At 46.4% G+C, this 13,597-nt stretch overlaps 1 protein-coding gene across 4 annotated transcripts in view; it reads left to right on the forward strand.

Moving 5' to 3' along the window:
- Positions 1 to 13,597, forward strand: part of nap1l1 (nucleosome assembly protein 1-like 1) — a 133,608-nt gene that overhangs the window by 79,230 nt on the left and 40,781 nt on the right. For all 4 annotated transcript variants that reach the window (XM_059652614.1, XM_059652617.1, XM_059652616.1 and 1 more), the window contains exon 9: positions 5,389 to 5,528. In XM_059652614.1, the coding sequence (XP_059508597.1) occupies positions 5,389 to 5,528 (140 nt within the window). The remainder of the gene's footprint in view (positions 1 to 5,388; positions 5,529 to 13,597) is intronic.

The raw sequence follows: 13,597 nt of genomic DNA on the forward strand, positions 1-13,597 counted from the left end.
CAGGCCAAGCAGCATCTCAGGAGCACAAAAGCTGACATTTCGGGCCTAGACCCTTTGAAGAAGGGTCTAGGCCCGAAACGTCAGCTTTTGTGCTCCTGAGATGCTGCTTGGCCTGCTGTGTTCATCCAGCCTCACATTTTATTATCTTGGAATTCTCCAGCATCTGCAGTTCCCATCATCTATGAGACAGAGGGTAGTAGTAGAAGGGAGTTTTTCAAATTGGAGACCTATAACTAGTGGTGTTCCACAGGGATCTGTGCTGGGACCACTGTTGTTTGTACCTAAAAGTTGGCGAATCTACTACCGTTGCAGGCAAAGCGTTCCATTCCCTTACTACTCTCTGAGTAAAGAAACTACCTCTGACATCTGTCCTATATCTTTCACCCCTCAATTTAAAGCTATGCACCCTCGTGCTTGCTGTCACCATCCTAGGAAAAAGGCTGTCCCTATCCACCCTATCTAACCCTCTGATTATTTTATATGTTTCAATTAAGTCACCTCTCAACCACCACCTCTCTAATGAAAACATTATTCAGGTCCATTGTTCCCTGACGGTGACAACGCAAGCCAATAGGGTGGTCAAGAAGGCATATGGCATGTTTTCCTTCATCGGACGGGGTATTGAGTACAAGAGTTGGCAGGTCATGTTGCAGTTGTATAGGATTTTGGTTTGGCCACATTTGGAATACTGCCTACAGTTCTGGTCACCACATTACCAAAAGGATGTGGATGCTTTGGAGAGGGTGCAGAGGAGGTTCACCAGGATGTTGCCTGGTATGGAGGGTGCTAGCTATGAAGAGAGGTTGAATAGATTAGGATGATTTTCATTAGAAAGACGGAGATTGAGGGGGGACCTGATTGAGGTCTACAGAATCATGAGGTGTCTAGACAGGGTGGATAGCAAGAAGCTCCCCCCCCCCAAAAAAAAAGAGTGGGGGACTCAATTACTAAGGGTCATGAGTTCAAAGTGAGAGGAGGAAAGTTTAAGGGAGATGTGGGTGGAAAGTTCTTTACACAGAGGGTGGTGGGTGCCTGGAACGCGTTGCCAGCGGAGGTGGTAGACGCAGACGTGTTAGCGTCTTTTAAGATATATTTGGACAGGTACATGGATGGGCAGGGAGGAAATGGACACAGATCCTTAGAAAATAGGTGACAGGCTAGACAGAGGATCTTGATCGGCACAGGCTTGGAGGGCCAAAGGGCCTGCTCCTGTGCTGTAATTTTCTTTGTTCTTTGTTCTTTTGTTTTTATTTTAACACCTGATTGAGATTATATATTGTTAGAGTCAAAGTCAGCGCTAACTGTTGTCCAGTGATCCTTGCAGTAAATATAAATGTTGAATAACTAGTAAGAACAGATTTAAACAGCATAAATATTCATCCTAACAGTCATACGTTGCTTTGTGCAGAATAAGTGGGCAGCCAAGATTTGCCTGTTTGATGGTTTTCTGCTTACAAGGAGACATACTCTTTGTTTCAGTGGATTTATATCTCTGCTGTATAAAATTGTTAGCGAGTGGCCATTACATCTTGAGTTTGGAGTCGTCATCAATTTTTTTTAAAAACTGTGATGTTTGGAGCTGATTTTAATTACTGTACACTGAAAATATGGTAAAAAGACTATCAGTCTCTCTTAGCATAGTCAGTAATCCAGAGGACCGGGCTAATGCTGTGGAGACGTGCATTTGAATCCGACCTTGTCAGCTGGTGAAATTTAATTTCGATTACTAAGTTTGGAGCTACTTTTTTTTAATGGGAGAAGATCTGTCTTTACTCAGGGATACATGTGCTTCCACACCAGAATATTGATGATTCTTGAGCCCTCTGAAATGGCCTAAAAAGTGTGGGAGTTGGCTGGGTAGCCCTTCCTGCCAGATTGCCTTTTCGTCAAATGAAGACTAGACACCAAAGCCTCAGCAGGGGTCAACAGTAAAACAAGTTATCATGATCATGTCATTTCTTGAAGCCGCCTTTTTAAAAAAAATCTCCAATGCCTACTTCTAACAATCTTTTAATGAAACACTGCACAAAACTTGATAGAAATCAATTTTTCCATGACCAATCCGAGAAATATTAAACATAAGGCACCTTTTGGAGTCTAGTACATTAGTGCAAAAAAAATATTTTCGGCATCCTTCAGTGGAAATGCTGAGCGAGTGATCCAGTTTTGTACCCCCTCCAGAGTCCCCAGCATCAGAAGTTTCAGTCAATTTGATTCACCCCACCTGAAGTCAAGAAACAGTTCAGAGCACTAATTGTGCTCCAGAATTTACCACACCGATATTCCAGTCCAGTTTCAGTACTGGCATATAATCCAACTAATGACTGCTCCGTCGGTAATTTGCAGGAATTTATTATATTAAACAGTCCTTGCTCAGCAATAAAGTGTGAAGCTGGATGAACGCAGCAGGCCAAGCAGCATCTCAGGAGCACAAAAGCTGACATTGCGGGCCTAGACCCTTCATCAGAGATGAAGGTTCTAGGCCCGAAACGTCAGCTTTTGTGCTCCTGAGATGCTGCTTGGCCTGCAGTGTTCATCCAGCTTCACACTTTATTATCTTGGATTCTCCAGCATCTGCAGTTCCCATTATCACTTGCTTAGCAATAACTTGCCTCCCAGTGCTAGCTTTGAGTTCACTCAGCTGCAGAGGTCATGAGAGTCTTTGTTTAAATGTAGATAAAAGACTGAGGTGAGAGTGGCTGCCCTTGATGTCGAGGCTGCATTTGACTGAATGTGACATCAAGGAGCCTTAGCAGAACTGGAATCAATGAGAAAAACTCTGCTGGCTTAAGTCGTATTTGGCACAACAATTGTGGTTTTTGCATCTCAGCTTTGGGACATTTCTGCAAGAGTTCCTCAGGGTAGTGTCCTAGGCTCAACCATCTCATAAGCTAACAAAATGTAGGGGCAGTATTGGGCCATTCGGCCAATTGAAGTCTACTCTCCTGTTCGATCATGGCTGCTCTGCTCCTTCAACCCATTATCAAGTTAAAAATCTGTAACTCCTTAAATTTACTCACTGTCCCAGCATCCACTTCTGTTTAGGATAGTGAATTCCCCAAATTCTCAACCTTTTGGGAGAAGTAGTTTCTCCTCAACTGTTCCTCTCTGTAACTGTTTCAGCCAGAGATCAATGCATCTTTTGAAAGAAAATTCCATGTACTTTGAAGCAGTGTAAGTAAACACTTAGGGGTCGCACGGTGGCTCAGTGGTTAACACTGAAGCCTCACAGCGTCAGGGACCCGGGTTCGATTCCAGCCTCGGGTGACTGTCTGTGCAGTCTCCCCGTGTCTGCATGGGTTTCCTCTGCGTGCTCCGGTTTCCTCCCTCAGTCCAAAGATGTGCAGGCTAGGTGGATTGGCCATGCTAAATTGCCCGTAGTGTTCAGGGGTGTTCAGGGGTGTTTGTGGGTTATAGGGGGACGGGTCTGGGTAGGATGCTGCAAGGGGTGGTGTGGACTTGTTGGGCCGAAGGGCTTGTTTCCACACTGTAGGGAATCTAAACCGTTTTAAATTTTCTGCCCCATATCCTAACACTGTGACCTGTCTTCCTAGGATGTTCCACAAGAGGAAGCATCCACTCCACATCTATTTTATCTATATCTTTTATCATGTTGAAGACCTTAATTTGATTTCCCCTCATTCTTCTAAATTACAGAAAGTATAGGCCTAAACTGTTAATCTCTCTTCATACAACAAACCCCTTATCTCTGGGATCAATTTAGTAAAGCTCTGAACCGCCTCCAGTACCACTACATCTTCCCTGGAACAAGGGGACCAAAATGGACGACAGGCTCCAGGTGTGGCCTAATCAATGCCTTGTACAGTTGCAACAATACTCCCTTACTTTTATATTCTATTCCTTTATCTATAAAAGCCAACATGTCATTTGACATGTCATTTCTTTTATCCGCTGTACCTGTATACTAGTTTTGTGACTCATGAACGAGGATGCCAGATTCCTCTGCACTGGAGCACCCCAGAGTGTCTCCCCACTTAGATCTGCTTCATCAATGGCCTTCCCTCCATCACAATGTCAGAAGTGGGCATGTTCAAGAATGACAAGAAACATTCAAGCCACACGTGCCCGGCATTGACTATCTCCATTAAAAGATATCTAACTGCCACTCCTTGACATTCAATGGTGTTACCATCACTGACTCCCTTAGTATCAACATTGAATGTTGACATTGAACCAGAAACACACAATAGGAGCAGGTCATTCTGCCCTTCAAGCCTGCTCTGCCATTCTCTGCATGTAATCCAGTACCCTGATCGTGTTATTCCCCCGTATCCTTTGATCCCTTAATCCTAAGAAGTGTCTCTACAGCCTTAAAAACATGTTTTGGCATGGACCATTTTCTGTGGCAGAGAATTTCAAAGACATTCAACATTCTTCTGGGTACAGAAATTTCTCCTCATCTCAATCCTAAATGGTCTACACCCTTGCCTTAAACTGTGATTACCTCATTGTTACCTCAGATTCTCCAGCATCTGCAGTTCCTACTATCCCTTAAACTGTGATCCCTGGTTCTGATGTCTGTCGTCAGGAACTTCCTTCCTGTGTTTGTTATTTCGCCCTGTTAGAACCTTTGTAGGCTTCAGTGACGTCTCCATTTTATTCTTCTAAGCTCTGTATAGTTGTGATTCATCCAGTCAGTTTTCATATCTGTCCGGCCATTCCAGGAATTAGTCATTTAACATCATTTGATACTGGGATCTGCACTGTCACTTTGCCAGTTGATCTTGCTGGTATTGCACATATCATGCAATGGCTGGAAGTAGAATCTGCATCCTCCTGCATCTCCCCTTGCTGAACACCAAAGAATTAATATACAACAGAGTTGAGTTAATGGATGATTTATACTAATGCTCCAGTATTATGGGTGGTTATGATTAAATGTGGTTTATTTTGAGAGATCAGCACAGAGCTTTCACAAAACGTGATCTCTGTCTGCTAAATTAATATCACTGGTATTTATGCGAGTTTGAGTCAGTTCATTCAATCACCTGTGTAGAGCATTTCAAAGATATCCCAGGTCTTCATTTGTTTTAAGCACTGGATTGCATAATACCATAATGTTTTAAGGCCCTAAACAACAAAAAATTATACTCAAGTTGTTTGTCAGAAAAGTTCTTCGCAAGAATTCTTAACCCGCTGCACAGAGGTATTTATGCTAACTTGTAATGCTGTAAGCTATTTAGTGAAATACACTTCATGTTCCACAGAGATGCTAAATGGAGTTTGAGTATATTCCAAATCAATTTGTGTGCATAGGAACTCTTGGCTTCATCCGCATTGCAGTACTACTTTTTAAAATGGTCATCTTTGGTTAATGAAATACTGATGCTCTTTTGGCTTATTGCTTGTGTATGTTTTTCTTTTTAGAGTTTTACTTTGGAGTTTAAATTTGAGCCAAATGAATATTTCACAAATGAAATACTCACAAAGACTTACAAAATGAGGTCACAGCCTGATGAGTCAGACCCTTTCTCTTTTGACGGACCAGAAATTATGGGATGCACAGGGTAAGCAGGCTTTTTAACTTGTGTGAAATATGTCAAACTTAACAGAAGTTGTAGCTGATACATCTTTGCTGTCTTGAATTCAAAACCTGGAAGAATTGTTCCAGTGGAAAGGGTACTGAGCTATCAAACTTGTTTCCCTCAGCCAGATGCAAAGAAATGAATACAATAAGAATGGAGTTCTATTGAATTCCGGAAAAGGGATTGTGAAGAAAGAGCACGGTTTGACATAAGAAATGAGGAGGTATTGGAGGCTCTGACAGAGATGTTTAAAAACAGTCAAACTCCTGGCCTGGATGAATTGCGTCCCAGGCTGCTGAGGGAGGTGATCCAGGACATTGCAGGGACTCTGACATATTTTTCGTTCCTCTCTGGCCACACAATGAGCCAGAGGACTGGAGGACAGCTACTGCAGTTCCACTTGTTGAGATGGGTGGTAGAGATTAGCCAGGAAATTAAGACTAGTGAGTCTGTCAGCAGTAGGAAACTACTGGAGAAATTCTCTTCTTCAGAACGTAATAATCACTTGGAAAGGTATGGTTTAATTAAGAATAGCTCACATGGCTTTGTCAGAGAGTGGTCATCCCTAACAAATTCACTAGAATTTTACAAAAATGTGATTGTGTGTGTGTGTGTGTGGGTGGTAATTCAGTTGATGTAGTTTATATAGATTTTAGCAAAGCTTTTGACAAGGCCCCACGCAGAAGACTGAGAACATTAAAAGACGTGGAATTGAGGAACTTGGCAAGATGGATCAGAAACTGGCTCAGTAACAGTTCAAAGAATAGTAGTAGAAGACAGTTTGAGTGACTGGAGGCTGGTGTCCAGTGGTGTACTATTAGGATCAGTACTGGTACCCTTATTTGTTATATTCATAAATGAGAAAGATGAAAATGTTGGAGGAATGTTAAGCAATGGTGCCAAGATTGGTAGAGTGGCTAATAGTGAAGAAGATAGTTATAGGTTGCAGGAAGATGTAGATGGGTTGGTCAGATGGGCAGGTCAATGGCAAATGGTATATAATCTTAAGTACAAGGTGATGCACTTTGGAAGAAGAAATAAAATGAGGGAATCAAGATCCCCTGCAGAGACTGCGAGAAACACTACATCAGACAAACAGGAAGGAAACTAATAACGAGGGTACACGAAAAGACACAACCAGCACTCGCTCATCTCAATTCATGTGGATAAGGAGAACCGCCAATTCAACTGGGACAACACCAAAATCCTGGGACAAGCTAAGCAGAGACAGGCACTGAAATGCCTAGAAGCCTGGCACTCCACAAAGAAAGCCATTAATAAACACACAGAAATGCACCCTATGTACACTCCACTACAAAGGAAAACCGGAAGTGAGGCAATCCAGCTCAACGGACGAGAGTTTAAAAACCAGCTGGAAAAACACACTGATGCTTCATCAGAGGCTGCACTAATGATGTTAGGCAGCATAGTAACGAAATGTCTGCAGAACAACAAACCAGCTCAGTGAGCCAACCAATCATAACACCCACAATCTGAGCTACAAATCTACTCCAAAATGAGGGAGTATTTAATGAAAGGCAGGACATTGGGTAGCTCGGAAACTTGGGGATCTTGGGTTAAATTATTCACAGATTCCTGATTCCAGTGGACATCCAAAGGATATTTAGGAAGATGTGTGTGGAATACTTGCTTTCATCTGTCGTGACATCGAGTCTGAGAGCAAGGAGATAATGTTGGAGTTGGTCATGCCACAGCTAGAGTAGTTTTGGTCACCTCACTACAGGAAGGATGTGATAGCACTCAAGGGGATACTGAGGAGGTTCACCAATATGTTGCCTGGATGGAGAAATAGCACTATAAGGAGAGACTAGATAGGCTTGGATTGCTCTCTTTTAGAGCAGAGAAGACTGTGGGGTACATGATTTGAGGGGTATGGACAGGATGAGTAGGGAACACCTGTTCTCCTTGGTTAAGGGGTCAATCATGAGGGGGCAAAATTTTAGGGTAAGGGGATGGAGATTTTTGGTTGGGACAATGAATTTTTTCTCCCCACCTGGATGTGGGAATCGGAATAGCACTGCCTGGGTACGTAGTTGAGGCTGAAACCTTTAAAAGAATACTTGGAAGAGCTTGAAATATCATAACATTCAAGAATATTGGATAAATGTAGGAAATTAGGATTAGTTTGCCTTTAATGGTAGTTATGTTGGTGTAGCCTTGATGGGCCAAAAGACATTTTCTGCGCTGCTCAACACTTTTTGGCACTTGTATCGTCCATTTTGAGCAGCCACTTGGAACATAAGATAGGATAATTATCAGGTGTCTTCACTTAAAATCAGGGCTACTATCAGGTGAAGCATTTAATTTTCTGTCGGAATCTGTTAAAACTGGAGTTGGACCGTCCATAACAAAATTAAAACACGGTCCTGTACCCCCTCAATCAAAATATTGCTAACTACTTAATATGTAGCTGAATTCTTGTATTTGCATATTAAATAAGTTAAAACCAAGGTACTTTTTTTTAAATGGTAAATTAATGTTTGGGACAGCACGCTGGCTCAGTGGTTAGCAGTGCAGCCTCACAGCGCCAGGGACCCGAGTTCGATTCCAGCCTCAAGTAACTGTGTGGAGTTTGCACATTCTCCCCACGTTTGCGTGGGTTTCCTCTGGGTGCTCTTGTTTCCTCCCACAGTGTACAGGCTAGGTGGATCGGCCATGCTAAACTGCCCGTAATGTTCAGGGGTGTGTGGGTTATAGGGGGATGGGTCTGGGTGGGATGCTTCAAGGGGCGGTGTGGACTTGCTGTGCCAAAGGGCCTGTTTCCACACTGTAGGGAATCTAATGTTAAATTGATCAGTCTTCATTTACTGGGAGGTGGTCTACTTGCACTAGCTGGCTTTGGACACTAGATGGAACCCAAGACCTCTGAATTCAGACTTGAGAATGACAATGTGAATGTGGTACTCTGAATTACAGCAGATAGCCTGGCTTCTCAACAGAGTTAATTTACTACGGGGCTGGATGAACGCAGCAGGCCAGGCAGCATCTTAGGAGCACAAAAGCTGACATTTCAGGCCTAGACTCTTCATCCCCCTTTTCTGATGGGGAGCGGATTCTGAAATAAATAGGAAGTGAGGGAGAGGTGGATCAAAGATGAATAGGGAAGATAGGTGGAGAGGAGAGTATGGATTGGGAGGTAGGGAGGGGATAGGTCAGTCCGGGGAGGATGGACAGGTCAAGGAGGTGGGATGAGGTTAGTAGGTAGGAGATGAAAGTGCGGCTTGGGGTGGGAGGAAGGGACAGATGAAGGAAGAACAAGTTAGGCAGGCAAGGATGAGCTGGGCTGGTTTAGGGATACGGTGGGGGAAGGGGAGATTTTGAAGCTGGTGAAGTCCACATTGATACCATTGGGCTGCAGTGTTCCCAGGCGGAATATGAGTTGCTGTTCCTGCAACCTTCGGGTGGCATCATTGTGGCACTGCAGGAGGCCCAAGATGGACATGTCATATGAGGAACGGGAGGAGGAGTTGAAATGGTTCGTGACTGGGAGGTGCAGTTGTTTGTTGCGAACTGAGCGGAGGTGTTCTGCAAAGCGATCCCCAAGCCTCCGCTTGGTTTCCCCAATGTAGAGGAAGCGGATGCAGTATACCACATTGGTGGGTGTGCAGGTGAACATCTGCTTGATGTGGAAAGTCATCTTGGGGCCTGGGGTGGGCGTGAGTGAGGCAGTGTGAGGGCAAGTGCGGTTGCAGGAGAAAGTGCTGAGTGTGGAGAGGATTGGAGGGGCGAGTCGAGCCGACGAGGGAGTCGCGGAGAGAGTGGTCTCTCCGGAAGGCAGACAAGTGTGGGGTGGGAAAAATGTCTTCACTGGTGGGGTCGGATTGTAGTAGGCGGAAGTGTCGGAGGATGATGCATTGTATCCGTAGGTTGGTGGGGTGGTATGTGAGGACTAGGGGCATTCTCTTTTGGCAGTTATTGTGGGGGTGGGGTGTGTGGGATGAGGTGTGGAAAATGCAGGAGACAGGGTTGAGGGCGTTCTTGACCACTGCTGGGGGCGGGGATGGGGGGAGGTGGGGTGGCTTGTGGTCCTTGAAGAACGAGGACATCTGGGATGTGCGGGAGTGGACTGCCTCGTCCTGGGAGCAGATGTGGCAGAGGCGAAGGAATTGGAATGGGGGTGGAATTTTTGCTGGAAGATGGGTGGTAGGAGGTGTAATTCCAGGTAGCTGTGGGAGTCAGTGGGCTTGAAATGGACATCAGTTTGTCGGTTGCTTGAGATGGAGACTGAAAGGTCTAGGAAGGTAAGGGATGTGCTGGAGATGGCCCAGGTGAACTGAAGGCTGGGGTGGAAGGTGTTGGTGAAATGGATGAACTGTTCAAGCTCCTCTTGGGAGCATGAGGTGGCGCCGATACAGTCATCAATGTAACGGAGGGAGAGGTGGGGTTTGGGGTCTGTGTAGGTGCGGGAGAGGGACTGTTCCACATAACCTACAAAGAGGCAGGCATAGCTTGGGCCCATTGTGGTACCCATGGCCACCCCCTTTGTCTATAGGAAGTGGGAAGAATCGAAAGAGAAGTTGAGGGTGAGGACAAGTTCGGCTAGGTGGATGAGGGTGTTGGTGGAAGGGGACTGGTCGGGTCTGCGGGACAGGAAGAAGTGGAGGCTGTTAAGGCCATCTGCATAGGGAATGTAGGTATATAGGGACTGGACATCCATGGTGAAAATGAGGTGTTGGGGACCGGGGAATTGGAAGTTCTGGAGGAGGTGGGGGGGAGGGGGTGCGTGGGTGGTGTCGTGGACATAGGTAGGCGTTTTTCCCACCCCACCCTTGTCTGCCTTCCGGAGAGACGACTCTGTCCGCAACTCCCTTGTCCACCCTGCTCTGCCCTCCAACCCCACCACACCTGGCACTTTCCCCTGCAACCGCAGGAAGTGCTGCACCTGCACCCACACCACCTCCCGCACCCCCATCCCAGGCCCCAAGATGACTTTCTACTTCAAGCAGATGTTCACCTGCACATCTGCCAATGTGGTGTACTGTATCCGCTGTGGCTTCCTCTACATTGGGGAAACCAAGCGGAGGCTTGGGGACCGCTTTGCTGAACACCTACCCTCGGTTCGCAGTAAACAACTGCACCTCCCAGTCGCGAACCATTTCAACTCCCGCTCCCATTCCTTAGACGACATGTCCATCCTGGGCTTCCTGCAGTGCCACAATGGTGCCACACTTTGGTTGCAGGAACAGCAGCTCATATTCTGCTTGGGAACCCTGCAGCCCAATGGTATCAATGTGGATTTCACCAGCTTCAAAATCTCCCCTTCCCCCCACTGCATCCCAAAACCAGCCCAGCTCGTTCTTGCCTACCTAACCAGTTTTTCCTCTCTCCTATTCCTTCCTCCCACCTCAAGCTGCACCTCCATATCCTACCTACTAACCCTATCCTGCCCCCTTGATCTGTCCGTCCTCCCCTCTCTACCTCCCCACCCATACTCTCCTCTCCTATCTTCACCTCTATCCATCTCCGGTCTGCCTCCCCCTCTCTCCCTATTTATTTCAGAATTGTCTCCCCATCCCCCTTTTCTGATGAACGGCCTGAGCCCAAAACGTCAGCTTTTGTGGTCCTAAGATGGACTTCAGCAAGGCATTTGATAAGGTTCCCCACGGCAGGCTCATTCAGTCAGGAGGTATGGGATACAGGGTGATTTGGCTGTCTGGATTCAGAATTGGTTGGCTGACAGGAGGCAGAGAGTGGTTGTAGGTGGCAAGTGTTCTGCCTAGAGGTCGGTGCTGAGTGGTGTCCCGCAGGGCTCTGCTCTTTGTAGTTTTTATAAATGACTTGGATGAGGAGGTTGAGGGGTGGGTTAGTATGTTTGCTGATGACACAAAGATTGGAAGTGTCGTTGATAGTATCGAGGGCTATTGCAGGCTTCAGCGAGACATTGACAGAATGCAGAGCTGGGCTGAGAAATGGCAGATGGAGTTTAACCTGGATAAATGCGAAGTGATGCATTTTGGAAGGTCGAACTTAAATGCTGAATATAGGATTAAAGGCAGGATTCTCAGCAATGTGGAGGAACAGCGGGATCTTGGTGTTCAAGTGCATAGCTCCCTCAAAGTTGCCACCCAGGTGGATAAGGTTGTTAAGAAAGCAAACGTTGTTTTGGCTTTCATTAACAGGGGGATCGAGTTTAAGAGCCGCGAGGTTATGCGGCAGCTCTACAAAACCCTGGTGAGACCACACTTGGAATATTGTGTCCAATTCTGGTCGCCCTTTTATAGGAAAGATGTACAGGCTTTGGAGAGGGTGCAAACGAGGTTTACCAGGATGCTGCCTGGACTGGAGGGCTTGTCTTATGAGGAGAGGTTGACTGAGCTCGGACTTTTCTCTCTGGAGAGAAGGAGGAAGAGAGGTGACCTGATCGAGGTGTACAAGGTAATGAGAGGCATGGATAGAGTCGATAGCCAGAGACTTTTCCCCAGGGCAGGATTGACTGCCACGAGGGGTCATAGTTTTAAGATGTTAGGAGGAAGGTACAGAGGAGACGTCAGAGGGAGATTCTTCACCCAGACAGTTGTGAGTGCATGGAATAGTTTGCCAATGGTAGTCGTGGAAGCAGAGTCATTAGTGACATTTAAGCGACTGCTGGACATGCACATGGACAGCAGTGAATTGAGGGGAATGTAGGTTAGGTTATTTTAGTTTTGGATTAGGATTATTCCACGACACAACATCATGGGCCGAAGGGCCTGTACTGTGCTGTATTTTTCTGCGTTCTATGTTCGAAGATGCTGCTTGGCCTGCTGTGTTCACCCAGCCCCACACTTTGTTATCTTGTATTCTCCAGCATCTGCAGTTCCCATTATCTCTCTCAGCTAATTCACTGTTGTTCATCTTCAGTATAGACAGGAGATCTTCAATGCAATGTTGCGCTCTCCTTTCCTTTCTTCTGTAGTCCACTCACACTAAATCATATCCTTTCCAAGGCAGTCTCTGCTTCTAAACCTGATAGTTGCCTCGTCAACTCAACCCATACATATGACCGTGTATGTGTATATTTTTCATGATATCTTAAGCAAAAAGCTGTTCCTGTCTTCTTATCTAACTGAACAAACTTTGTTGAATGAGTGATAATGGGAACTGCAGATGCTGGTGAATCCAAGATAATAAAATGTGAGGCTGGATGAACACAGCAGGCCCAGCAGCATCTCAGGAGCACAAAAGCTGACGTTTCGGGCCTAGACCCTTCATCGGAGAGGGGGATGGGGTGAGGGTTCTGGAATAAATAGGGAGAGAAGGGGAGGCGGACTGAAGATGGAGAGAAAAGATAGGTGGAGAGGAGAGTATAGGTAGGGAGGCGATAGGTCATTCCAGGGAAGACGGACAGGTCAAGGAGGTGGGATGAGGTTAGTAGGTAGGAGATGGAGGTGCGGCTTGGTGTGGGAGGAAGGGATGGGAGAACAGGTTAGGGAGGCAGAGACAGGTTGGACTGGTTTTGGGGTGCAGTGGGGGGAGGGGACGAACTGGGCTGGTTTTGGGATGCGGTGGGGGAAGGGGAGATTTTGAAGCTGGTGAAGTCCACATTGATACCATTGGGCTGCAGGGTTCACAAGCGGAATATGACTTGCTGTTCCTGCAACCTTCAGGTGGCATCATTGTGGCACTGCAGGAGGCCCATGATGGACATGTCATCTAAAGAATGGGAGGGGGAGTGGAAATGGTTTGCGACTGGGAGGTGTAGTTGTTTATTGCGAACCGAGCAGAGGTGTTCTGCAAAGCGGTCCCTGAGCCTCCGCTTGGTTTCCCCAATGTAGAGGAAGCCACACTGGGTACGGTGGATGCAGTATACCACATTGGCAGACTCGCAGGTGAACCTCTGCTTAATGTGGAAAGTCATCTTGGGGCCTGGGATAGGTGTGAGGGAGGAGGTGTGGGGGCAAGTATAGCATTTCCTGCGGTTGCAGGGGAAGGTGCCGGGTGTGGTGGGGTGGGAGGGCAGTGTGGAGCGAACAAGGGAGTCACGGAGAGAGTGGTCTCTCCGGAAAGCAGACAGGGGTGGGGATGGAAAAATGCCTTGGGTGGTGGGGTCG

The sequence above is a fragment of the Stegostoma tigrinum genome, chromosome 18, assembly GCF_030684315.1.
Source record: "Stegostoma tigrinum isolate sSteTig4 chromosome 18, sSteTig4.hap1, whole genome shotgun sequence".
Taxonomy (NCBI): Eukaryota; Metazoa; Chordata; class Chondrichthyes; order Orectolobiformes; family Stegostomatidae; genus Stegostoma; species Stegostoma tigrinum.